Below are 27018 nucleotides of genomic sequence, written 5' to 3'. Positions count from 1 at the left end.
GCCTGCGCGTCCGGAGCCTGTGCTGCGCAACGGGAGAGGCCGCAACAGTGAGAGGCCCGCGTACCGCAAAAAAAATAATAAAATAAATAAATAAATAAATAAATCATGAGGCTTATGGGGAAAATGGGGGTTGGAGTACACATTAAACAACTTTGTCCTAATGGAGTATATTCAGCCATAAACAATTGAAATCTTGCCATTTATGACAAAATGGATGGACTCTGAGGGCATTATACTAAGTGAAATGAGTCAGACACAGACAAACAGCTTATAATCTCACTTATATGTGGAATCAAAAGAAAACAAAAAACCAGAAACAAGCTCATAGATAAAGAGACCAGATTGGTAGTTGCCAGAGGCCGGGGTGAGCAATGGGTGAAATGGGTGAAGGAAGTCAAAAGGTACAAATTTTCAGTTATAAAATAAATAAGTCATGGGGATGTAATGTACAACATGGTAACTATAGTTGGTAGCATTGTATTGCATATTTGAAAGCTGCTAAGAGAGTAGATTTTAAAAGTTCTTATCACACACAACACTATGTAGTTCTGTAACCATGTATTGATTAACTAGATTTATTGGGGTGATCATTTTGCAATATATGTATATACAAATATCAAACGCGTACCGCAAAAAAAAAAAAAAAAAAAAAATCAAATCATTATGTTGTATACCTAAAACTAACATAATGTTGTATGTCAATTATACCTTAATTTTTAAAAAGGTTTTTTTTTTAAGAAAAAGCTGCTGCACATTTGCCATAACTCATCTCTGTGAATCAGGATTTTCTCAATAATATGCAATTAAACAGTATTTAGAAATAAAATGGATTAAATAGTACTCAAGAAAAAAAAACTTAGTGCCACACTAAAAAGAAAAACAAGAACCCATAACTCATCTCTGTGAATCAGGATTTTCTCAATGATATGCAATTAAACAGTATTTAGAAATAAAATGGATTAAATAGTACTCAAGAAAAAAAAACTTAGTGCCACACTAAAAAGAAAAACGACAAGAACCTAATAGACATGGTGGCACAGTTTTACATGTTAAATGGCTACAAAATATATAAATACTACAACATGGCACTTTACCTTGAGAGAGACCTGAAGTTTATTTGTAGACTTGTAGGCGTTGGAAGGGCTGCAGCTTTCAAGTTATTGTAAAGTAATGGAAGGGGGATTATTGGCAGACATGGAAAGTTCCAGCACTGGCTGTGGATGGGAGCAAGTGGCTCACAGCACATCGAGGTGAACTGAGGTATCTGGGAGATAGTTGAGGTTTGTGCATGGGTGCATTTTGTCTATTTATACACGGCTTAGTAGAGCTGGGTGTTGTTATCTGCTTTCACCTCATGTCTCTTGCAGACAAAATTACATATAAGCAGATGTGAAATTCAAACCATGCTCAAATTGTTCCTTAATGTATCAGTGGAGTTAGAATGCAATTAGCATTTTCAAAACAATTGAACAATAGCAGAACTGATGGTATCTATTCCCTACACAAGAGGACACACTTTCAATGTGGTCAGAACATGAACTGTTTATAGTTCTAAAACATACATATTAATAACCTGTCTTTCACATTTCCTGGGAAATTTGTAAGTTAACATACATGGAATATTTTTTTAATTCTCCATACATTTTTTGAAGTTATAAACAAAAAAGTTACCCAAACCAGCTGCATCGATTTTTACTTCTACTCAACATATGGAAAAATGAACCATAGCCTACTATAGACTGGCATAGGCTGGATTATACTGGAATATATTGTCCTAAAAGAAAACCAAAACCTAAGGAAATGTCTTAAACATTTTATGTTAATGCTTTTGGGCTTCAGCTCATAGTTTATCTACTCACATCTGATATCCATATAGACCTTAATACACAAATTTGTTACATAAGTGAAAAATCCTCTAATATAATAACTTTTATACAATTACAGTAGCTTAGTTCTGGCATTTTTATTACAAAGGACTTTAGACCCTAAATCTTCAACAATCACATTTAATTGGCTGTTTCATCATACCATTTTCTAACCTTGTCTCAAAGCCTCTGCTAGAACTAGGTTGTTATCACTTATGACACAGCAATAAGACAATCTGCTCATAGAGTTAATGTTTTTCTTGCAGGTAGTTTGCAAAGTAATTCTTTCTTCTGGTTCAGTGAGTTGGTTAGGATATAATGTTCTCAATTTCGTGGCTACCCTAGAATCTTAAGCCACAGCAGCCACTCACAAATGCTCTCAGCTACAAGTTGAGGGAGCAGGGGGCTGGCTGCAAAAATGCCACCGACCCCGCTCAGAAATCCACTCCCAATGCACACATGTTCTGTAGTTTGCCCACCTGTATTTATGTAGGGAAGAGAGCATTTTTAAGTTACTATATTTTTCATTTACTAATTATTTTCATATATTTTATTTTTTTTTCCTGCTTGACGATCGAAGTTCCCAACGTTCAAGCTTATACAAGCTTATGTCTTGGCATGTACGATAGCGTCTGTAAATTATCATTACAACAAATTCTGTATAGGAAACGATTGCCAGGTTTGTGACTTTAGGGTAACCCATAGTGACAGTGGCTTGTGAATTAAAGTGAATTCTCTTCACAGAGAATTACTAACAAGAAATTCTTTTTTTTTTTTTGCGGTACGCGGGCCTCTCACTGTCGTGGCCTCTCCCGTTGCGGAGCACAGGCTCCGGACGCGCAGGCTCAGCGGCCATGGCTCACGGGCCCAGCCGCTCCGCGGCATGTGGGATCTTCCCGGACCGGGGCACGAACCCGTGTTCCCTGCATCGGCAGGCGGACTCTCAACCACTGCACCACCAGGGAAGCCCTAGAAATACTGTCTTTATCACTGGTTTTATTAGCAATGATTCATGAAAACAAAACCTCCTATGTGTTCGTAGAGGGACGGGAGAGTTGAGTTGAACTGTGGACTATACACGGTTTTGCCAAAAAGCTGTAATTCATTTTGGGCTTTTCTGTCCACCTCTATTTAAAATACCTAAAATTAACTTAGTTACATTCCAAAACCACCTACAAAAACTAAACCACGCAAAAAGATGAAGGAAATTTAAGAGGGAAGGCTGGTCCCATCCTCGGCCTCCCCCACCACTTTGGTCGTAGACTAATTCTTTTGTTTAGAAACTCAATACAGAAAGACTAGTTCTCCCCTCTGTTTCTGCACTGTCTTCCTGTTTGAGAATATTACCTCTATGAACCCATCAGTATTAGTCTACTAAAAATATAGAATCCCTGTGCACTTCCTGAGAATGGAACTTTTTAAACTTACATCCTATTATTCACCCAAAGTGTTTATCATCAAGACAAGGAAGTACGTTGATGCTTATCAGCTCATACCATTTCATCTCAACTGCTTTTCCACAAAGAGGAAAAAATACCCTCAGTTCTTTCTCGCCTTTAAGAAAAGTATCCAAATGCTTCTTTAATAGCCTGGGGAGAAAAAAAAAAAATTGTTTGTTTTAATTAGCCCAAGACACAGAGGAAAGGACTACAATTTTACAATGCTAAGTACATTTCATGTATTACCTCACTTAATATTTCCCAACAACTTTATGAAGTAGGTAACGTTATTCATGAAAATCTCCAGTTTATACATGAAGAAACAGGAAGGTTAAGCAACTTGCTCAGTCAGGTAACTAGCGAGCAGTTAATGTGACTCAAACTTGGGGCTTTCCTGATTAGTAATTAAACATAAAAAGTTATTTTTTCCTTGGTTGATATGTTTTGAAAATGTATACGTGTGTGTGTGTGTGTCTTCTAAGGCCAGCTACATGACAGAGATAACTCATACAGTGGTTCTAGGATGATACCCTAACTATTACTTAGTGTTCAAATGTAATAATAATAATGATGTCCCCTGGGCAGTCAAGGTGGCTGCCTGGAAGAAGGAACATCTGTCACGACCACTTTACTCAACAATGACCCATCTTTATTGCTGCTGCTTCGAAGCCCACTACTACTACTACTATTACATTGCTTAGCATTCAGCTCACTTATTAATTTCTCTCACCTTCTCTTCTTCCACCATATAGATAATACTTTAACATCTGAACACATGCTATTGGAAAGCAAAGTCAGAACACCACCACTTTTCAGCATAAAGAGATGCCAGCATTAATGTAACTTGAGCATCTGCGTATGTATAAACATGTATGCCCAACAAATAAATGTTATAGGGGATTAAAAAAAGACATATTTCATAAATCTAAGATGTCATCAACTGTTAAGTCGCGCCATTATTTATACTCCATGGGAAGAAATATCACTGCCAATTCAACTATGACATGCCACAGATGCATCCTGATTTCAGAGATGCTCCAATGTGAAAAACTAAAAATGTGCATCTTAAAATCAAATAATGGGTATCTATATTATTTCTATTTCCAAAGTCAGCTTCTGATAGAGCATTTCTGTTATAGACCAACATTTGATATAAAGAAACGTAAACATTTCTTACTGATGTCCTCGTTCTTGGTGAAATGCAATTTTGTGATTCACCCACTTTTCTTGCCATTCTTCCAGAGTTAGCACTCGGTTTTTCTGTACCTCAGTGTCGGGGTACTCTTCAGCATCAAGTACTGTTCTTGTATTAGCCATGGTTTCGCAGATAGCTTTGACTCAGAAACAAATGTCTCCAATGCCTAAGTAGAAAATGTTTGCAAGGTTGTCACTTAAGTGCATTTCAATTCTATTGATGAATGAAGTAAAAACCTATTATTCTCAGCAGTACAGCTTTTATTTTATTTTTTAATTAATTAATTAATTTTTGGCTGTGTTGGTTCTTTGTTGCTGCTCGCGGGCTTTCTCTAGTTGAAGCAAGTGGGGGCTACTCTTCGTTGCGGTGCGTGGGCTTCTCACTGCAGTGGCTTCTCTTGTTGCGGAGAACGGGCTCTAGGCACGCGGGCTTCAGTAGTTGTGGCTCGTGGGCTCTAGAGCACAGGCTCAGTAGTTGTGTCACGTGGGCTTAGTTGCTCCGCGGCATGTGGGATCTTCCAGATCAGGGCTCGAACCCGTGTCCCCTGCATTGGGAGGCGGATTCTTAACCACTGTGCCACCAGGGAAGTCCCAGCAGTATGGCTTTAGAAAAAATATTTCAATATTCATGCAAAAGTTATGCAAAAAATTACTTTTCAGTGAGTCTGATGGTAGAGGCATACCTCATAATACACATTAGGAAAGATCTTTAAATAAATTGAATTACATCTTAGAGTAAAAGAATTTAAGTTTAAAAAAAAGAGAGAGGACAAAAAAAAAAGAAAACAGGCATTATAACTTTTGTAAGCTTAGAATCTTTCCTAGCATCACACTCTTTAATTTTTAAAATTTCCTTTAATGTTTACTTCTTATTTTTTTAATCAATGTTATAATGCACACAATTCAAAGAGTTCAACAGAGTTATGAAAGCAGCAGTCTCCATTTCCAATGAGAGACAAACATCTTTAACTCTTTTAGCTGAATCTTGAACTATAACTCAAATAGCATGCTTATTTTGTATCTTCTTAATTTTTTATTTCTAGGAAGCATCTAGAAAAGATAAGCATTTAGTCCTCTTTCAACTTCCCAACACACACACACCACCTTCTCATTTTTCCTATCCTTTCCATATAGATATAGCATATTCGTGATTAAACATTTCAAGTTCACATTATAAGCATGCTTATTTTGTATCTTCTTAATTTTTTATTTCTAGGAAGCATCTAGAAAAGATAAGCATTTAGTCCTCTTTCAACTTCCCAACACACACACACCACCTTCTCATTTTTCCTATCCTTTCAAGTTCACATTATAATGACTAGGTAAATACTATTCACAGGTAAGCCATATAGAATTCTATGATTACTTTTCCTTTTCTGTACAACTTTTTATTCTATAATTAATAACTATCTGGCTTTTTCATTTATAAAATTTCCATATATTTATTACTAATTCAACTCTAAGTTCTCCCAATCTCCTGTCAATACACTCTCAATCTCTTCGGTTATCAGATATCCTATCAATATGACATCATCTCAGAGAAGAGCTTTCTGACCTGGATGCTGTCTTCTCCTGGTACACAACCAGCCTTCTGCGATCTTTCTTTATCACCATCCTGGAGCCTTCCTTCTTATCTTTTGATGAGTCTCCTGTTTCCTTTATTGGCTATTTTCTTTTTTTTTGGTTACCACCCTTATATTGGTAAAATACAACCTTCGGCAGTTTTCTGAGAAAGAGTGCGTGGGAGAAAAGGTTTTTGGCAATTCTGCATGTATAAAATGTCTTCACACTATTTATTCCCCATCCTCGATGTATAGTTTTGCTGGGTAAGAATTCTTAGTTAGAAAACATTGTCTCTCACAATTCTGAAGAAATCATTCCCTTGTCTTCTAGCTTGTAGAGTTACTGCTTAAATTCAAAGACATTTGGATCTTGATATTTTCCATGTGGCCAATATTTTTCTCTCTCTCAAAGCTTCTCTTTGCCCCTTAGTTTTTGCAATTTCATAATTCTATGCCTTATCCTGGGTCTACTTTCATCCATCTGGCTGACTTCTTTTAATCTGGAAGCTCATATCCTTCAATTATGGAAAAATTCTTGAATTATTCAGATGATGATTTTGGTCCTTTTTTTCTATTTCTCTTTCTCGGACCCCTTTTTATGGTTGTAGAACCTCCTGACCTAGTGCTCTAAATTTCTCATATTTTTTTCTATTTTCCAACTCTTCATCGTTTTGTCCTGTTTTCTGACAGCCCACCTTATTTTCATCTTTCTACCTGGCTATTTAGTTTTTCTTTTCTGCTCTCAAGTCTTTAATTTTCAAGAGCTCCTTTTTGTTTCTGATGTTCTCTTTTCATTTTATTTTGTTGTTATTTCATGTATAGAATGTATATAATATTTTCTCTTATTTATCTGCATGGTCTGTTACTGAGTCATTTTTTCTGTTGGTTTTGTCTTCTATCTTTCAAACTAGTGACTGTCCTCAAATTCCTAGCAATTCTTATTATCTACTCACATTTAAGAGTAAATACCAAAAAGCTGATTATAAGTTTAAGTTTGTGGATGGGGCTTATTGACTGTAAGCTTCTCTGTAGGATGATGTGAATAGATATTATTTGGAAACTTACATGTCATTATCTGTATTTTCTTTGGACTCGTCAGACTTCCCATAGATGGACTTCCAAATTCCCGTTGAAAGTTTGAGTCCTTGGGACCATGGTTCTATATTCACAGGAGAAAAGGATAAAAGTGGGAAAGGGCCCCAGCATTCAGTTTGCCTGTGTTCAGTTAATCCCCATATTTTCAGTATGGTACTCCCATCCCCAACTGTGAACTGTATCTTCCCAGTCCAAAGAGTATACCCTCTCCAGGGAATAAACCCCCCAAATTCTGCTGGTGTGGTGAAGAAGAGATACTTGGTTGCAGGGAATTGGGAAAGGGATCTGGGGACTTAGCCTTTTAGGAACCAGAATTTCAAGCAATCCTCCTAATTTCAGCCATACCCTTCCATCTTCCTGAGGTACCTGGTGCTGCTAATTCCTGAGCATTGGGGCATTCTATAATGCAAATAGGATTGCTCATCGGCTTTCCCCGTTGCTGGTTTAGAATTTAGCTTTCTTCAGTCTGCAAAATCCTTTATCACACGTCCATCTGCTTTCTAGGTTTCAAATTTTTATTGCTTTTATCTTCTCTTCTGTCTTCCCTTTATGTCTTTAAAAATCCTGCTGTTGGGACTTCCCTGGTGGTGCAGTGGTTAAGAATCCGCCTGCCAATGCAGGGGACACGGGTTCGAGCCCTGGTCCGGAAAGATCCCAGATGCTGCGGAGCAACTAAGCCCGTGCGCCACAGCTACTGAGCCTGTGTTCTAGAGCCCGCAAGCCACAACTACTGAGCCCGAAGTGCCACAACTACTGAAGCCCGCGCGCCTAGAGCCCGTGCTCCGCAACAAGAGAAGCCACCGCAATGAGAAGCCCGCTCACCGCAACTAGAGAAAGCCCGCGGGCAGCAGCGAAGACCCAACGCAGCCAAAAATAATTAAATAAAATAAATAAATTTATTTTTTAAAAAAATCCTGCTGTTGTTTTGGTGGAGTTTCAGGAGGAAGCAAAAGTAGATGCACAGATTCAATATCCCGTCTCTACCCCACAAGTTTGCATTTTCAAATAATTTTCTTATAGCTTTTTTTTTTTGGTATGGGAAAATGCACACAAAGGCGTTGACCTAAAGAAAAACACACAACATAAGAGTTGTGAGTTTCAATTTTATTCGGGGACCTTACTGAGGATGATAGCCTGGGAGAGAGCCTTTCAGATACCTCTGAGGAACTGCTCCAAATATATATGTTCCACATGTATAAGATTTTTTTTTTTGACTAGGAAAAACATGTAGTCTAGCATACATCTTGGTAAAAGATTACTGCTAATCACAATGAACAGATACCTCAAGTTAATGATTTTAGTGATTTCTATGTACAAGAAGATGCAAGAATCTGGGGCCATTGAAATTCTCCCTGAGGCATGCTATCTAAGGGCCGTTTATACAAAACACAGAATGCCTCACCCTTATTTTCCCTCCTGAAGTCCTAAATCGCCTGGGGTACTCACCCTCTGCAGGGGGTTGTGATTTAACCCTTAGTATAACCGGATGATGAGCAACACTCTGTTCCTTTTTTTCCCCCCCTTTTACAAAGGGAACTGAGAAAAAAAGGACATGTGAACATAACTGCAAATCTACCTGAAGGTATGAGGAAAATGTCTGTCCTTTCAACGTGAAATTTGTCATGTAAGGATGATACAACACAACAGTTGTAACATATCCTTTGAGTCATTAGTGAAACTAATTTAGTTTGGATTACACTAGCAGGCTATTCTTGGTGGTGTTAATTTAATGATTCATCCATGAATCATTATTCATGGAAAAGCAGTTATTCAAGGAAAAGTTCCCTTTATGGCAAAATTTAGCTTCAGTGTGCTTAGGATTTAAGGAGAAGGCACCTCTCTCGGAATTGCGAACACAAATTCACTTCCCAGCAAACATTTGTTAACAAATGGCTTTTGCAAGGCCCTGACGATGTCAAGAGGTGACGCTCAGGTTTTTCTGAGAGGTCAGAGGGAAGTATCTGATGTACTGGGTACAGAAAAGCAAAAGAGAGTTGCAGTTTTCCCATTTCCACATTCAGCCAGAAACTTTGGAACCTGAACTTGAGCCTTCATAAACAGTTCTTTGCTTAAAACAAAAGGGAAGCATAATTTTATCACTGAGCCAGGGCAGCCTGTAATTGTTCAACTCCACCCCTCTTACACAAACTTGAAATATAACTTAACATCATGAATATAACTTAATCACTTCTTAGGTGTTCTCATAGCTTCTCAACCTGTACTTAACTTGTCCATATCCTTTTCTGGAGAAATAAAGAGTTCCTTTCTATAAGCAAGATAAAAGTGCAAAATTTTAAGAATCAGGAAAGGCAAATTTCACAATCATTCTTACCCATACACAGAAATAGCAGATGTGCTAGTTTGGTCGCCCAAGTTCTCCTTGGGTGGACTTCCAAGACTGGTTTCCTCCTCACCTTTTCAAAAAATCATGTTTCTGCTCTAGATTTATTTTAAAATTTTGGTAAATTGAAGAATAACTTCCCTAAAGTGCACAAATTTTAAGAGTATGGCTCAGTGAATTTTTATACATGCATACAACCTATGCAATTACCATGGAGCAAGACAATATTTACAGCACCCCATCTCCCCTCACTGTCCCGGCAAGTATTTCTCTTTTCTTAAAATCAACAATACCCGACAATGCTTTGGGGTCACTTTAACCATGGACTCAGAAATGTCATTCACTACCTGATCTCGTTATTCTCCGTTCCCACTAGGCTCCCTGAGCCCATTACAGGGCGCGGATGGCTGGGACGCCCCGTTCCGGAGTCCGATCACACACTCACACCTAGCAAACGTCCCATTGGTCATCGCACCCTCTCTGCACCCGGCGGAGCCTACCTTGTGCGCTGTCCGCCGCCTGCTGCTGGTTCTGGCGCTGCCGCGGGCCTCACCCGCTGAGTCCCTAAGCCCCAGGCTCAGCCCTGCTATTGGACCCGCCCCCGGACCCGCCCCTCCCGCGGCGCACAGACCCCGCCCCGCTCCCCAAGCTCCCCGGCTTGCTCAGCAGCGGAAATGGCCAGGGCGGGGCGAGTAGCGCGGCGAAGGCGAAGGCGGGGACCCTACTCCTCCCTCGTCCCGCCGGCTCCTCCCACCCCGGGTCACGTCGTGACAGGGGCGGAAGCAGCGGCGGCGGCGGCAGAGCGGGGACTGCGGCTCGCGGCGCGGGTCCTGCCGTCTTGTGCGCTCGGCGCGCGGCTCCGGAGAGGCGCCAGCAGCCCCGGGCGGCGCGCGAGGTCTCGCCTGCGCTCTGAGGTGGGGGGCACGCGGCTTCGGGGACGGGCGTGGGGGCGGCGGTGGATTTCAGGTGACAGCTCTGCACAAAGCAGCTTGGCCGGGGTGCACGCTCTCCTGCCCCTGTGCAGCGCTCCTTGCCCGGGTGGGAGGCGGACCGGTGCCCTCGGGGCTATACCTCCTTCTCGGGATTGGTAGGGGGTGAGAGGTGGGGAACCCAGCCTGAGGAAGGGGGAATTCCCAGGCTGGGGTGTTGCAGCGACCGGGTTCCCCGGTTCATCACGGTGCTGCGGGTTTCTCCTAACCCCCCCTCCCCGCAATATTTCCTTTCTGTACAGCGGTGCCTTCTCGCCGCGACTCCTTGCACGCCTCCAGCGCAAAGGTGAGCCCCGGGAGGCTTTGCTTCTTCGACTTCGGAGAAGAGAAGAGAAAGCTTTTCAGAAAGCGAGGCGGCTGCATCTGGCACAGGGAACGTTGGGGCTCCCTCCTGGGGGCTGTCAGTTCCCTGTCACCTGGGGAGTACATGCTGCGGGGAGTAGGGGGGGGACCCACAGTCCGGGAGTAGGAACTCCCTGGCTGTTCTTCCCAGCCGAGAGCGTGGCGGCGAGGAGCCGGCACGGCCTCGCAGGTGGTATTAGTTCGACTGCGGCGCCGCGACCATGCGTTGAGACGCTATCGGCATTGCCAGGTTGCTGGGGTAACTCCGCCGGGACCAGGGACCCCTAGGGGGCAGCCCGATTACGGTAGCTGTTAGTTAACAGCCTAGCAGCCGGCAGGTGAAAGAGGAAGGAAAGGGCAGGCCCAGCTGTAATGAGTTGGGGTTCCGTGATCTGGAACCTAGCCAGCTGGAGGCCCAGCCCTCCCTCGGGAGAGCGTACGGGCGTCCACAGACTCCTTTGGGGAGATCCGTCACTCCACCTGTGCACACACAACTCGAGGCTTTTACACTTTGGCTTTTTGGGTTTTTTTTGGTTTTTTAAACCTATTTTAGTAGAAGGAAGGCGAGTCGGAGGGACGGTTTCGTCAGGAGGTACAGGAGAAAATGACCATTAATAATTAATTATCTTCCACGAAGAGAAAGTAGTCAACAAAGCATTCGGGCAATTGAACTGGATCCATATTTCGGAAAATTTGATTATTGGGGGTAGAATTTCAGGTGGCCCAAAGGCAAACTTTTGCTCCTTTTGTCTCTGAAGAAGTTTCTAGTATTTTGTCCAGTTTTGAGAAATTATTCTAACACCACTATAAATTTTTATTCCAACCTGGAGTTCTTTAGATTCATAGTTTTATGAAATCTGTGTCTTTTTAAAAAGTTTTTTGAATAAGCTACTTCTGAAAAAATCCTGGGAATTATTAAAGTAGAAATCTAGACATTGATATATTCACCTATATATTTATGCCCCCCCAACCATTTTTTTCTTTCTTTTGTCACATTGAAAGAAAACCAAAGCTATGAATTTAAAATTAGGAAGAAACATGCCTATAAAGTCATATTGAACCTGAAACAAATTGATCATACTTAACGTTAGGTGAGTTTATTAATTTGAAGAACCAGGTGGGAAAGCACTTCCGGTAACTAATTTGTTTTAATGACACTTTTGATCATATTTCTAAGACTATATTTAAAAGCACAATTAACTGTAGTCCTTCCAACTTAAATTTTTTTCATCTATTTTAAGCCCCCAAGAACCCAGCAAAAGTGAAAATACAGAGATTACAGTAAGTGTCAAAAAAGGATGAAGGTACATAACTGTTAATTGTATAAATAACTGAGACAAAATTACTGCCCTAAAAATCTTCAATCATATTTTTCCTAGACAACACAGATTTCTTAATGACTTTTATAGCTAATGTTTTCATTTTCTCTTAACCATTTCTTGAATTACATCATTCTTCATTGCAATCAAATACATCTTTTTCAGTATACAGTTGGGTTAAAATGTTTGATGAAATTTCCAGAATCTATGCTTTCTTCTGGGAGAGCTTGCTTGCCCAGGTAACACTGTCAAATGTTGTATGAACCTGATTTTATTTATGTTCCTAAACCCCACATTAGACTCAAATATTTTTGCTGCAATACTTAAGGTATACTGTGTACATGTTTACACATGCTTTATTCATGGTTCATTTTATGAATATGTGGGATATATGTTTTACATAAAAAGATTGGTTAGATTGGACAAAATTTTGAAAATGTGATCCAGAAAGCCTTCTCTGGGTATAAGAATTATAGGTAGACAGTAGTACTTTTAAAATCATTAGTTCTTTATCCAACTGTATAATGAGTGCTGTGGCACTAATGGCAATTTTTTTTAATGGTTAAAGAACTGTAATGCATTTCAGAATATGCATAAGGTATGTTTGTTCACAACTAACATAATGGTTTTGAGAAAGTGAAGACTGAGTCAAAGAAAAACCATCCATAACATCGGTATCAAGATTTCTCAAAGTTATAGATGGCAGACTGAAAGTCTTCACACGTGATGTTAATAATCCATGAAAAATGCGCTTATGACTGTTAGTGCAAACTGTAGGATTACAGTTTATAGTGAAACAATAGGACTACAGGCCCTTTAAAGCTTTTCCCCAAGATTAAGATCATATATGTGGGATTTATATCTTAAGATAAAAACACTTTTCTACTTTCCATTTTCTTATCCATAGGTATATCCTGTTTATTTCTCATGCTATTGTTTTCTGTGAGTGTATGTGTGTGTAGTAAATATGGATCAGGGACGGAGATGTGTGATAATTGTAGGATACATACACTATTGAGTACTTACGCTAAGCATTTTTCATTCCTTATCGAATTTAATTGAAAAAATACTAATATGATAACTTAATCATTCATGGTTTTATGCATTATTTTTCATGTAGACTTTTGGTTCTTAATGTTTCTTTAACTGTGCTATTATTAGACTAGTTTGAGAACTCATAAAATTTGTCCAGTGGAAGATATTAGTGATTATCTAACCCAGATACCTGTATTCAGTAGTGACTAGACAGTGTGCCTGAGATTTATATGTTGGGTTTTATTGAGAAGGAATGAATGAGTGTTCTTTTTAAAGTATAATAAGAGAGCAAAATTCAGGAACTAAGAAGATGCAGTGAGATAGGAATATTACAAACAAAAATGAGATATTTTTACTCACTGAATTTTATAAACAGTAGTGTCAGTTGTTTATTGGTCATTCGTGTGGTGTGTTTCTCATTTTTATATGTAAATGTACATACTACTAATGGATAACATTTACTGAGTACTTATACCAGGCCTGGTGCTTTAAATTAGTTATTTTACTTAATCTTCACACCAATGCTCGGGTACACTCTGGCTGTGCCCATTTTATATATGAGAACACTGAGGTGTAGTCTTAGCGAGCTTGAGTAACTTGAAAGCAATAGCTTCACACTCAGGCCGTCTGACTGCGGAACATATACTCTTACCAACTAAATTACATAATAACTTGACTCCAGAGTGTTGAAAGTATTAGCAGATGCTAATATTTAATGTTTGTTTGTTTGTTTGTTTTCCAGATTTTCTGATACAATGGCAACCCCACGGGGGAGGACAAAGAAAAAAGCACCTTTTGATCATTCTCCAGATAGCCTTCCGTTGAGGAGCTCCGGTAGGCAGGTATCACTCATTTGTTCATTCAATGCACCTGTTTTGAACAACAGGCTTATTGTGATTGGGACTGAAGAATTAGAGTTGATATAATTCCAGCCCTCAAGGGGCTTGCAGTCTAGTGGAGAAATTCACCTTGGGACAATCAGTGTGATAAAGTGATAGAATGTAGGAAAAAAGTGTATCTTGCAGAGGGAACTGCAGAGATAAAAGGCGCAGAGTGTGAATCAGCATGGGGTGTTCAGAGAATCACAGCTGTAGGGTTGCCTCCAGGATATGAGCTGGGGCCAGATCATGCTTCACTTGGTGTCATTCATAGGAATTTGGACCTCAGCTTGTAGTTGGTTGGGTGCTATTAGCAGGTTACTTGCTGCCATCTCTCTTGTAGGACTTTTTTTTTTTTTTTTTTTTAAAGAAAAATATGGAATGATGTAATTGTTTTTCTGGAATTTGTCTGGTTTTTAAAATCTATAATACTGAGAGGATATAACTGCTCTAAGTAAAGAAAAAAATCTTAATTTGAGAGTGGCTTTTATTTTTGATGATACAGCTTTTAAAATATTTTTTTTTTTTTTATTGAAGTATAGTTGAAACAGCTTTTTCCTAAGAGAAGCTCATATGCATTTTAGTTCTCTGCTCAAAGAACTGTTGTCAAAGTGCTAGTTCTAAATTTCTAGCAAATTAGCGAGTTATTTGCACAGTGCAGTCTCAGGGAAATGGCTGTATCATCATCCCCTCCCCCACTGCCAGGATGCTGTTGATCTTCACGTTTAGAACTTCTAACATGGAAGTGATTTCAGTAGTAAACCTCCCACCGCCTTTACCTTTGGCCCTGCCGGTGTACTCTTAACCTCAGCTGGTTCTTTCTCAGGCTAAGAAAAAGGCCACAGAGACGACAGACGAGGATGAAGATGGTGGGTCAGAGAAGAAGTACAGGAAATGCGAAAAAGCCGGCTGTACAGCCGCGTGTCCTGTGTGCTTTGCCAGCGCTTCTGAAAGGTCTGTTTAGATGGCGGGTCTTGGTCTCACCTTCCTGCGGGTGAGAGTATTCATCCTCAAAGATAGTCTTCCTGAATATACATAGAGATACTTGTTATCCAACAACAGAGACATTGCCTGCCCATTTTGTATACAGCATGCCCAGCTCTGCCCAGAGCTCTGCTCTGCCAGTCCGTGTCCTCCAGTCCCATCCACAATGGCTGTACCTCTGGTGGTAGGGGATGGCAGGGGGGACAGTTTGAGGATGGGATGGGGGTAAGAGGTGGGGGCAGAGGAGAGAGAACCTTGACCTCCCTGGAGAGACAAGTATATGCTTATTTCCCTCTGCTGCTTTTCTCCCTCATATAACATACCTTCTCCTCCAACAGATATATACAGGTCTCATTAAAGCTGTGTAGCTAACTGTACTCTTGCCATTTTTATTAGGATGACTCAAGCATAACCTTTTATTTCCAGAGAAAAATCTTCAGTTAACATTCAGTAAAACCTGGAAAACATATCCTGGGTTTTGTTGTTGTTGTTGTTTTTGGTTTTTTGTTTTGTTTTTTTAATCACAAAGAGGTGGTGGTGTTACTGTTCATAGTGGCATTATATTTCATTCTTTTACTACATGATTGGCTGTGTGGTAGGTTATATTTACTAGATTGCCTGCTGGATGGTCCCATTCCAGCTGGCCAGATTCGTTCACTGTTTAGTATCGGGCCAGATGTTATTACTAAAGACCACACTTCGCTCCTTCACTCACATGCAGCAAGGCCACTGGCATCCCTTCTTTCATGTCTAAAACCCTATCATCACTCTGTGGAGTCTTGATAAAACTGCTAAGTCCCAGGCCCTTCTGATGGGTACCACTGATCTAAGTCCCTGTGTCCTCACCATGCATTGTTATGTATAAGTCGGCCTTTCCATTTCCCTTGTTGTAATCTGGTTGTTAGGATTCCCGTTATAATTCTGGTTGTTGTAATTCTGATTGTTGGAGGTAAGGCAAAATGGGCTCCTAGGTGGTGCTTGATTAATTTTTTTTTTAAAGCAATTTGATAAATGTTAAAAAAATGATTTGATAAATGTTTAAAAAAAAAACAAAAACGAGAAGAAATGTTTATTCATTACCAAAGCTACCCGTTTTTGCTGTTTTCAGATGTGCCAAAAATGGCTACACATCCCGGTGGTATCACCTCTCCTGTGGGGAGCATTTCTGTAATGAATGCTTTGACCATTACTATAGAAGGTTTGTTCTGATAATTGTTTGAGGTTTCCGTGGTGGAAGGGATGGTGGCTTGGGTGGTGGAGGGGGTCAGATGGTTATGAGTGAGCCCCCAGGCTTACTGAATTATTCCACTGTTTCAGCCACACCTGTGCTGACTACCGGTGGGCCAGGACTTTGATGCTGTAGTTTGCATGTGTGTACGCTTATGTGGGTGCACACTCAGCGCTCAAAAAGCATCTGCTGTGAGACAGTTATTCTAAGTTTGCAAATTCTGAAAAATCTAGGAGCTGCTGCTTCTGTGCCAATGCATGGGGGCAGAATGCAAAGATTAGGGGGAGGATGCTGACAACTAGAGGGTGCTAGACAGACAGGTAACCATCCCTTCTTGATAGTTTTAAGTGCTAAAACTGATAGGAATGCCACCTGTTTTATGGGTGCCATGATAACTACCCCCCTCCTTATAATATGGCTGGTTAAGTCCTTTATGTAAGATTTCTGCCACCTGTTTTGAAAACCTGAATAACTTATAGCTTGATATATTTATTTTTATTCTTTTTCAGCCATAAGGATGGATATGACAAATATACTACATGGAAAAAAATATGGACTAGCAATGGAAAAACTGAACCTAGTCCCAAAGCTTTCATGGCAGACCAGCAGCTTCCCTACTGGGTAAAGAAGATAACGCTTTACTGTTCTGTAAAGGATTTGTAGAGCTAAATGCAAGAGGAATGGATGAAAATACCAATTTTTAGGAAAGTTTTCTTTAATTACATTTATTCTTTCTGTAACTATTAAAGCAAATCACATTTTTGATTTTGAAAAATCAAAATATCACATAATTCAAAAATCACATGTGTTGAAAAAGCACATAATTCAACCTATAGTGTAAAGAAGAAACTAAAGACTCATTACCAGCTGGTGATAGTCAGTGCTAAGTTTGGTGCGTATCTTTCTCATCTTTTTTTCTATTCATGTTTTTTCTGTGTATGTTTAAGCACAATTTCATGCTTTATATACAAATCCTAATTAGGTTTAAAATCATACTTTGTATGTAAGTTTTTGCTGAGTTTTTTAATTAATTTAACTTTATATCATTTTTCCATCTAGCCGTTCTTTGAAAACATATTTTAGCAATTGCATATATAATATAAATATAGCATCATTTAATAAATGATTTGCTAATTTATTTACTACTACAGGTAATTTGAGCTCTCTCTGCATACTTAAAAATTTTTTAATTGAAGTGAAAGTCACATAACTATTTTTAAAATTTATTTATTTTATTTATTTATTTTTGGCTGCATTGGGTCTTCATCGCTGCAAGTGGGCTTTCTCTAGTTGCGGCGAGGGTGGGCTACTCTTCATTGCAGTGCGTGTGCTTCTCGCTGCGGTGGCTTCTCTTGTTGTGGAGCACGGGCTCTAGAGCGCAGGCTCAGTAGTTGTGGCACTTGGGCTCAGTAGTTGTGGCACACAGGCTTAGTTGCTCCGTGGCATGTGGGATCTTCCTGGACCAGGGCTCGAACCCGTGTCCCCTGCTTTGGCAGGCGGATTCTTAACCACTGCGCCACCAGGGAAGTCCCCACATAACTTTCAATTCACAAAAAATTAACATAAAATTAACCATTTTAGGGCTTCTCTGGTGGCGCAGTGGTTGCGCGTCCGCCTGCCGATGCAGGGGAACCAGACTTTGCAAGGATAGTACAGAGTTCCTGTATATCCTTCACCCAGTTTCTCCTACTGTTATCATCTAACACACCAGGATTATATTTTGAACTAAGAACTTAACATTGGTACAGTACTAATAAGTATATTACAGACTTTGCAAGGATAGTACAGAGTTCCTGTATATCCTTCACCCAGTTTCTCCTACTGTTATCATCTAACACACCAGGATTATATTTTGAACTAAGAACTTAACATTGGTACAGTACTAATAAGTATATTACAGACTTTGCAAGGATAGTACAGAGTTCCTGTATATCCTTCACCCAGTTTCTCCTACTGTTATCATCTAACACACCAGGATTATATTTTGAACTAAGAACTTAACATTGGTACAGTACTAATAAGTATATTACAGACTTTGCAAGGATAGTACAGAGTTCCTGTATATCCTTCACCCAGTTTCTCCTACTGTTATCATCTAACACACCAGGATTATATTTTGAACTAAGAACTTAACATTGGTACAGTACTAATAAGTATATTACAGACTTTGCAAGGATAGTACAGAGTTCCTGTATATCCTTCACCCAGTTTCTCCTACTGTTATCATCTAACACACCAGGATTATATTTTGAACTAAGAACTTAACATTGGTACAGTACTAATAAGTATATTACAGACTTTGCAAGGATAGTACAGAGTTCCTGTATATCCTTCACCCAGTTTCTCCTACTGTTATCATCTAACACACCAGGATTATATTTTGAACTAAGAACTTAACATTGGTACAGTACTAATAAGTATATTACAGACTTTGCAAGGATAGTACAGAGTTCCTGTATATCCTTCACCCAGTTTCTCCTACTGTTATCATCTAACACACCAGGATTATATTTTGAACTAAGAACTTAACATTGGTACAGTACTAATAAGTATATTACAGACTTTGCAAGGATAGTACAGAGTTCCTGTATATCCTTCACCCAGTTTCTCCTACTGTTATCATCTAACACACCAGGATTATATTTTGAACTAAGAACTTAACATTGGTACAGTACTAATAAGTATATTACAGACTTTGCAAGGATAGTACAGAGTTCCTGTATATCCTTCACCCAGTTTCTCCTACTGTTATCATCTTGAGCCATGGCCCCTGGGCCTGCGCGTCCGGAGCCTGTGCTCCGCAACGGGAGAGGCCGCAGCAGAGGGAGGCCCGCATACCACAAAAAAAAAAAAAAAAAAAAAAAAAAAAAAAAAAAAAAATTAACCATTTTAAAGTGTACACCTCAATGGCATTTAATACATTCACAATGTTGTGCAACCACCACCTCTGTCTAATTCCAAAACATTTTCAGCATCCACAAAGGAAACCTGTGCCCATTCAGCAGTCACCTCCCATTCCTCCCTGCCTCCAGCCCCTGGCAACCACTAATCTGCTTTCTGTCTTTAGGGATTTACCATTTTGGATATTTTATATTAAGGAATCATGCAGTATGTGACCTTTCATATTTGACTTCTTTCACTTAACATAGTGCCCTTGAGAATCATCCTTGTTGTAGCATGTATTAGGACCTCATTCCTTTTCATGGGGGAATAATATTCCACTCTGTGGATTTGCCACATTTTACTTATCCCTTCATCTGTTGATGGACATTTGGGTCATCTCCACCTTTTAGTTACTGCAAACAGTGCTGCTGTGAATATTTGTATACAAATATTTTTGAACATCTGTTTTCAGTTCTTCTGGATACATTCCTAGGAATGAAATTGCTGGATCATAGTAAATCTATGTTTAACTTTTCGAGGAGCTGATAACTCTTTTCCATAGCTAACTGCTGCACCATCTCTCATTGCCACCAGCAATGTATGAGAGTTCAGATTTCTCCACATCCTCACCAACTCATGTTTACCATTTTTTTAAATTATAGCTGTCTTAGTGGGCGTGAAGTGGTATCTCATTGTGGTTTTAATTTGCATTTCCCTAATGACTAATGCATCTTTTCTTGTGCTTGCTGGCATTTGTATATCTTCTTTGGAGAAATGTCTATTCAAGTCTTTTGCCCATTTTTAAATTGGGTTATTTGTCTTTTTGTTGTTGAATTGTGAGTGTTCTTTATCTATTCTGGATACTGGGCCCTGATCAGATGAGTGATTTGCAAATATTTTCTCCTATTCTTTAGGTTGTCTTTTCACTTCTTGTTAGTGTCCTTTAGTGCACAGAAGTTTTAAATTTTGATGAAGTTCAATTTATCCATTTTTTCTTTCGATGCTTGTGCTTTTGGTGTCATATCTAAGAATCCACTGCCAAGTCTGAGGTCATGAAGATTGACTCATATTTTCTTCTAAGAATTTGATCATTTTAGCTCTTTACATTAAGGTGTTTGATCCATTTTAAGTTTTGTATGTGTATTAAGTAGGGGCCCAACTTCATTCTTCTGCAGATGGATATCTGCATGCTTTTTTATTTTGGAATAATTTTAAATTTATAGAAAATTTGCAAGGATAGTACAGAGTTCCTGTATATCCTTCACCCAGTTTCTCCTACTGTTATCATCTAACACACCAGGATTATATTTTGAACTAAGAACTTAACATTGGTACAGTACTAATAAGTATATTACAGACTTTGCAAGGATAGTACAGAGTTCCTGTATATCCTTCACCCAGTTTCTCCTACTGTTATCATCTAACACACCAGGATTATATTTTGAACTAAGAACTTACTAATAAGTATATTACAGACTTATTTGGATTTCTTCAGTGTTTTCATTAGTGTCTTTTTACTGTTCCAGGATGCAATCCAGGATACCACATTGCATTTAGTGTGATACTTTTTGACTACCTGCAACTAAATTTAACTGTTTCCTTAGGTTAGAGCTAGAAAGCCATTCTGACAACAGTACTAAGATCCCCTTTGTACTTCTTGGGGCCTGAGCTAGTATTGAATCAGAAATTAGACTGATGCGGTAAAAGTGGATTTTATGGGTGGCGATGGCACAAGGGGAAGAAAAGGTATTTACTTGGAAGTGCTGAACGGTTGTTGACCAAATCATGTGAAGAAGATGGCAAAGTGAGAGGTGGAATATAGAAATGCTAGCTCAGGAGGTGCCAACCCATTGATCTTGACTTCTTACTTTCCATCTAGGTTCAATGTACAAAACCTGAGTGTAGAAAATGGAGGCAACTTACCAAGGAAATCCAGCTGACTCCACAGATAGCAAAGACGTACCGATGTGGTATGAAACCAAATACTGCTGTTAAGGTATGATCTCTGTTGGTTTTCCTTTTGAATTAATTGATGTGTTAGTTTAGTTGTCAGTAAATAATAATGGTGTATATTTTTCAATAACTCTGTTGATCATTTTATCAGGATTATATTGTCCTACGTATAACAGAATCTCAACTACAATGGCTTAACCAATTAAGGCTTTTATTTTTCTCTCATTATAAGCAGCTTAGAAACAGGCAGTCCAGAGTTGATGTAGGTATCCAAGGAAGTCTCCTTTTAGTTTCCAGTTCTGTCACAAGATCATTACTGCACTGTCAGCCATCATTCCATCTTGAAAGCAGAAAAGATGGGAAAGGCTGGGTTATCCCAAGCCAAGTCTCTCCCTCTTTTATTGGGAAACCAGGAGCTTTCCTGGAAGTTCCAGCAGTAGATTTCTATTTATAGCTCATTGGCCAGAATAGTATCATGCAGCTACTCTGAACAGCAGTAGGGACCAAGGAAGAAAATATTTTATAACTTGCATGTTTTATATTTTATAAAATATTTTATAACTGGAAGAAAATATTTTATAACAGAATCAAAATTAGGATCCTGTTAGTAAGGCAAAAAAGATATATATGTTTGGACTGTCAGCAGTCTTCCATAGTTGGTATAGTGTGCCTGTTTTGAGATTTGATAATTATTTCGCGTTTAAAAATGTGTTAATTGCTTAAATGTGTTAAAGCATTCATCTACAAAATGTCTCTAGTTCTATCAGTACATTAAAGAATATTAGGAATCATTGTAATCTCAGAAGCAAGAGGCTTTCTTTTTTGAAAATTTTGATTTAATTCATATAGCATAAAATTCACCCTTTTAAAGTATGTAATTCAGTGGTTTGCTGTATATTCACAAAGATATACAGTTATCACGAGCAAAATATTTTCTTTTTTTTTTTTTTTTTTGTGGTACGCGGGCCTCTCACTGTTGTGGCCTCTCCCGTTGCGGAGCACAGGCTCAGTGGCCATGGCTCACGGGCCTAGCCGCTCCGCGGCATGTGGGATCTTCCCGGACCGGGGCACAAACCTGTGTCCCCTGCATCGGCAAGGGGACTCTCAACCACTGCGCCACCAGGGAAGCCCAAAATATTTTCTTTTTAAAGAAATGATGAAAAGCTCTATAAAGTTTATGATCAAGTTTTTAAAAGCCTGGGATTTATAAGATACAAATATTATTAAAGTGACTCATAATTATTGTAAATATATTTGGAAGATTTTGCAAAGTGAAATGGTGAGAAAAAGGGTATGAACATTTAGGAGTTCTGTGTTTTATTGTTTTAAATTTTACACAGTTATTACATGAATATAATCTCGGGTTTAAAAAAAGTAAATTGAATATATGTATGTATATGTAAATATATACACACACATATAATATACAAATAAAAAATGAAAGTGCCCCTTAACCATCTGTTGCTTCCCACCCTAATAGATAACCATTCTTAACGACTCATTTATCCTGCTAGAACTTTTTTTGTGCTTTGATTATGTATTTATGGTAGGCACTTTTTTTTTGGCCGCGCCATGTGGCAGGTGGGATCTTAGTTCCCCCACCAGGGATCGAACCCGTGCCCTCTGCAGTGGAGGTGTGGAGCCCTAACCACTGGACCGCCAGGGTAGGCACATTTTTTTAAGGCACTTGATACAAATATCTAAAGCTTTTTAAAGGTTTAAAGAACTATAGCTCAGAGTGATCATTTTATCAAAACCTTACCTACACTGAGTGGTGATATTTTTAATAGATGTAAAATTACGTCTTGTTTTTTAAATTGAGGTATAATTACATATTGTAATTACATGCACAGATCTTAATTGAATTTCATTGAGTTTTGGATAATGTCCACACTATGTAGCCAGTACCCCAGTCAAGATACACGATGTTTCCACCACCCTAAAAAATTTCAGTCATTTCCTTCCCTCCCTCCAGAGGCAAACGCTATTTAGATTGCCATACCCTAAACAAGAGTTTTGCCTGCTCTTGAACTTTGTAAAATGCAATCAGTCAGTATATACTTTTTAGCATTTGGTTTCTTTCACTGAGTAAAACAGCTTTTGAGATTCATCCATGTTCTTGCATGGGTCAGTAGTTTTTTCCTTTTTATTGCTGAGCAGTGTTCCATTGTATGGATGTATCACAATTTGTTTATTCTCCTGTTGAAGGGCATTGGTGTTGTTTAAAATTTTTTGCTGTTATGAATAAAACTGTATGAACATTCTGTGCAAGTGTTTTGTGCACTTATGTTTTCATTTCTGAAGGGTAAATACATAGGAAATTGCTGAGTCATATGGTAAATTTATGTGTAAGAAACTACCAAATGGTTTTCCAGAGTTGTACCAGACTACAACATTTGGTGGTGGTACTTTTTTTTTTTTTTTAATTTTAGGCATTCTGGTGGGTATGTATTGTTTTATCATTGTGGTTTTAAAATGCATTTCCCTGGTGACTAGTGATGTTGAACATCTTTTCATATGCTTATTGGCCATTCATAGTTCCTCTTTGGAGAAATATCTGTCCAAGTCTCTTAAAAATTGGGTTTGTCTTGTCTTGTAGGAGTTCTTTATGTAATCTGGAAATGAGATATGTTATCTTGAATATTTTTCCCGGTCTTTGTTTTGCCTTTTCATTTTCTTAATAGATCCTTTGATGAGCAGTTTTTAAAGTTTGCAGCCTAATTTATCCATGTTTTTTTTTATGCTTAGAACTTTTTGTATTTTTTCTGCAAAATCATTGCAGAACTCTCAACTTGCACAGACAGTCTCCTATGTTTTCTTTGAGGAAGTTTATTATTTTAGCCTTTATATTTAGGACACTAGTCTATCTCAAGTTAATTTTTGTTTTTGATGTAAGATATAGGTCAAGATTCAAATATTTTTCATATAAATATCTAGTTGTCCAAAAGACAATTTTTTTCCCATTGAATTATTTTGGCAACGTGATAAAAAAGTCAGCAGGCCATACCTGTAGCCAATTTCTGGACTCTATTCCATTGATCTCTTTGTTTATCCTTAACCCAGTACCCTGCTGTCTTGATTATTGTATCTTTATAGTAAGTCAGGTAGTATAAATTCCTCCAACTTTTTTTTTTCCAAGATTGTTTAGGCTATTTTAGGTCCTTACATTTCTATAAAAATTTTGTTATCAACTTGTCAGTATTTACAAAAACTTTTGGGATTTTGATTGGAATGCATTGAAGCTATAAATTATTTGAAGGAGAATTGACATATTTACATTTTTTTGTCTTCTAATCCAGGGGTCAGCAAACTATGGCTCATGGGTCAAATCTGGCCCCCTCCACCTGTTTTTGTAAATAAAGTTTTATTGGAACACAGCCATGCTCATTCATCATGTATTGTGTATGACTGCTTCCATGCTACAATGGCAGAGTAGTTGCAACAGATACCATGTGATCCACAGAGACTAAAATATCTACCACCTGGCCTTTTAAAGAAAAGGTTTCCCCAAATGTATGGACACAAAGTGGGGGGCAAGGGGACAGTGGTAATGGTAGGATGAATTGGGAGATTGGGATTGACATATATACACTAATATGTATAAAATAGGTAACTAATAAGAACCTGCTGTATAAAAAAATAAATAAAATTCAAAAAAATAAGTAAGTAAAAGGTTTCCTGACCGACCCCTGTTCTGACCTATGGGTGTGGTCTGTCTCTCCATCTTTTCAGGGTCTTTAATTTCTCCCAACAGTGTTTTCTAGTTTTCACCGAGAATGTATTCTGTTAAATTTATTTCTAGATACTTATTTTTTCTGTGATTGTAAGTAGAATTTATTTTTAACTTTTCAAGTTGTTTGTTGCAATTATATAGAAATACAATTTAATTTTGCATATTGACTTTATACCCAGAGACTTTGTTGACTTCACTTTAAATTCCATTTATATTTTTGTAGATTTTTTTGGTGGGAGGAATTCTACAATATCAACTGTGAATAAAGACTGTTTTGCTTTTTTAAAAAACTATCCTTTTGCTCATTTTTTTTCCTTACCTTATTGCATTGGTCAGGACCACCAGTACAGAGCTGAATAGGAGTGGAAGAGCAGACTTCCTTGCCTTGTTCCTGACCTTAGGAGTGATGTGTTCAGTGTTTTATCATCATGTGTAATGTTGGCTGTGGCTTTTCACAAATGCCCTTTATCAGATTGAGGAAGTTCCTTTGTATTCCTAGTTTGCTGAGAACTTTTGATTATGAAAGGATGTTAGATTTTGTCAAATACTTTTTCTGTATCTTTTATGATGATCATACAGTTTTTCTCCTTTAATCTGTTAATGTGGCGAATTACGCTGATTCCTGAATGTTGAAGCAACCTTGCATTCCTAGGGAAAAAAATTCCACTTGTTCTCAGTGTATTATCCTTTCATTGTATTGTTGGATTCAGTTTCCTAATATTTTGTTAAGGATTTTGTATCTGTGTTCATGAGGGATAGTCTCTGTCATTTTCTTTTCTTGTAATGTTTTTGTCAGGTTCTGCTGTCAGAGTTACACTGGCTTCATAAAATGAAATGAGAAGTATATCTTCCTTCTCTTACTGAAAAGTTTGTGGATGGTTAATATTATTTCTTATTTCGTGTTTGGTACAATTCACTAGTGAAGCCATTTGGGCCAATTTTCTTTGTGAGAAGTTTTGAAATTACAAATTCAGTTTCTATAAAAGATACATAGCTACTTAGGTGGTTTATTCTATCCATTTTAGAACATTGTGTTTTTCAAGAAATTTGTCTGTTTCATCTACATTGTCAAGTTTGTTAGCTTAAAGCTGTTTGCAGTGTTCTCTTAATTCTCCTTTTAATGCCACTGGTATTTATGGTGGAATCCTTTTATTGTTGATATTGGTGATTTGGGAGTGAAGAGTGGAAAGCATTGATCTTTCAGGGTCAGGGATCAGGGTCCCAGAATTAACAAATCCTGTTCTAAAACCTTTCAGTTTAGCCCTAAATTGATTCTTGAGCTCAACCTGCGGAGTAGAAGACCTCTCTGAGGGATAGAAGAGAAAAAAATGGAAGGGGGCTTACCCCGAGGGAATGGGTAATTGATTTTCCAGACTGAGTGGGTACACCAAAGGAAACTGGGGTTTGAGTGATGAAGGTACTGTGAGCTTGTGTGGTGAAGGGGAGCATGTCCAGCTGGCGGGAACAATATGGTTGCACTGAACTTAACCAGCACCTGTGCTCCAGATTACTTCTCAAGGGAAAAGTAGACTCAGTGGCATGTTATTATAACGTTTGAAGAAGAGTTCAGCCAAGGAGCAGTCAAAAATAGCAGACTGTTTTAATAGATACTAGCCTTTGGGTCATTTTCACTCAACCTATTTCTGCAAAGTTTCTGAACAGTTCTAAAAATATATATATTGGAATATTTGCATACTAATGTTACCTTACTAAATATTAGGTGTGATTTTTATATTAAAAGTTCACATTAAAATCATTTTGTACTGTGCTTTGACTAGCTTTGGTTTAACCACTGTTTAGAGTTATCCATAATCTCTCCTCTTTTTCACTTGCTGATAATTGAATCTAACTTTGACTTCATCTCTACTAATTGTTCAGATTATCCATGTCGCTTTTTTTGATTACTTGATTTTTCTTCAGGTGTGTCATTTACAATTTCTTCAATTTATGTAGTTTTTGAAAAGTCTCTTTTCTTTATTTTATTTTATTTTATTTTTGTGGTACGTGGGCCTCTCACTGTTGTGGCCTCTCCCATTGCGGAGCACAGGCTCCGGACGTGCAGGCTCAGCGGCCATGGCTCACGGGCCCAGCCGCTCTGCGGCACGTGGGATCTTCCCAGATCGGGGCACGAACCCGTGTCCCCTGCATCGGCAGGCGGATTCTCAACCACTGCGCCAC

The 27018-nt window shown here is 38.6% G+C and overlaps 2 protein-coding genes across 12 annotated transcripts in view; one reads left to right on the top strand and one right to left on the bottom strand.

The window, feature by feature from the left end:
• TPMT (thiopurine S-methyltransferase) overlaps nucleotides 1-10056 on the bottom strand; it is a 26580-nt gene extending 16524 nt beyond the window's left edge. Inside the window, exons 1-5 of one of the 8 annotated variants that reach the window (XM_055079405.1) lie at nucleotides 9844-9958; nucleotides 7126-7219; nucleotides 6054-6224; nucleotides 4482-4665; nucleotides 3362-3454 (exon numbers count right to left, since the gene is read on the bottom strand). In XM_055079405.1, coding sequence (XP_054935380.1) covers nucleotides 3362-3454; nucleotides 4482-4621 — 233 coding nt within the window. In that variant the 5' untranslated portion in view covers nucleotides 4622-4665; nucleotides 6054-6224; nucleotides 7126-7219; nucleotides 9844-9958. Of the gene's footprint in view, nucleotides 1-3361; nucleotides 3455-4481; nucleotides 4666-6053; nucleotides 6225-7125; nucleotides 7220-9843; nucleotides 9961-9996 lie in introns of those variants that run through there. The other 7 variants (XM_007118003.3, XM_055079408.1, XM_055079409.1 and 4 more) reach the window with 7 other exon arrangements.
• Nucleotides 10057-10279: 223 nt separating this feature from the next.
• The window catches only part of KDM1B (lysine demethylase 1B), a 58439-nt gene continuing 41700 nt past the window's right edge, over nucleotides 10280-27018 (top strand). For 2 of the 4 annotated variants that reach the window (XM_028478462.2, XM_024122064.3), the window contains exons 1-8: nucleotides 10280-10410; nucleotides 10728-10771; nucleotides 12069-12108; nucleotides 13924-14023; nucleotides 14886-15013; nucleotides 16152-16241; nucleotides 16781-16892; nucleotides 21034-21150. In XM_028478462.2, the coding sequence (XP_028334263.1) occupies nucleotides 13937-14023; nucleotides 14886-15013; nucleotides 16152-16241; nucleotides 16781-16892; nucleotides 21034-21150 (534 nt within the window). In that variant the 5' untranslated portion in view covers nucleotides 10280-10410; nucleotides 10728-10771; nucleotides 12069-12108; nucleotides 13924-13936. The remainder of the gene's footprint in view (nucleotides 10411-10727; nucleotides 10772-12068; nucleotides 12109-13923; nucleotides 14024-14885; nucleotides 15014-16151; nucleotides 16242-16780; nucleotides 16893-21033; nucleotides 21151-27018) is intronic. The other 2 variants (XM_028478461.2, XM_024122063.3) reach the window with 2 other exon arrangements.

This window comes from Physeter macrocephalus, chromosome 18 (assembly GCF_002837175.3).
Source record: "Physeter macrocephalus isolate SW-GA chromosome 18, ASM283717v5, whole genome shotgun sequence".
Taxonomy (NCBI): domain Eukaryota; kingdom Metazoa; phylum Chordata; class Mammalia; order Artiodactyla; family Physeteridae; genus Physeter; species Physeter macrocephalus.
The sequence above is the reverse complement of the archived record's forward strand: the minus strand, read 5'-3'. Positions and strand labels throughout refer to the sequence as shown.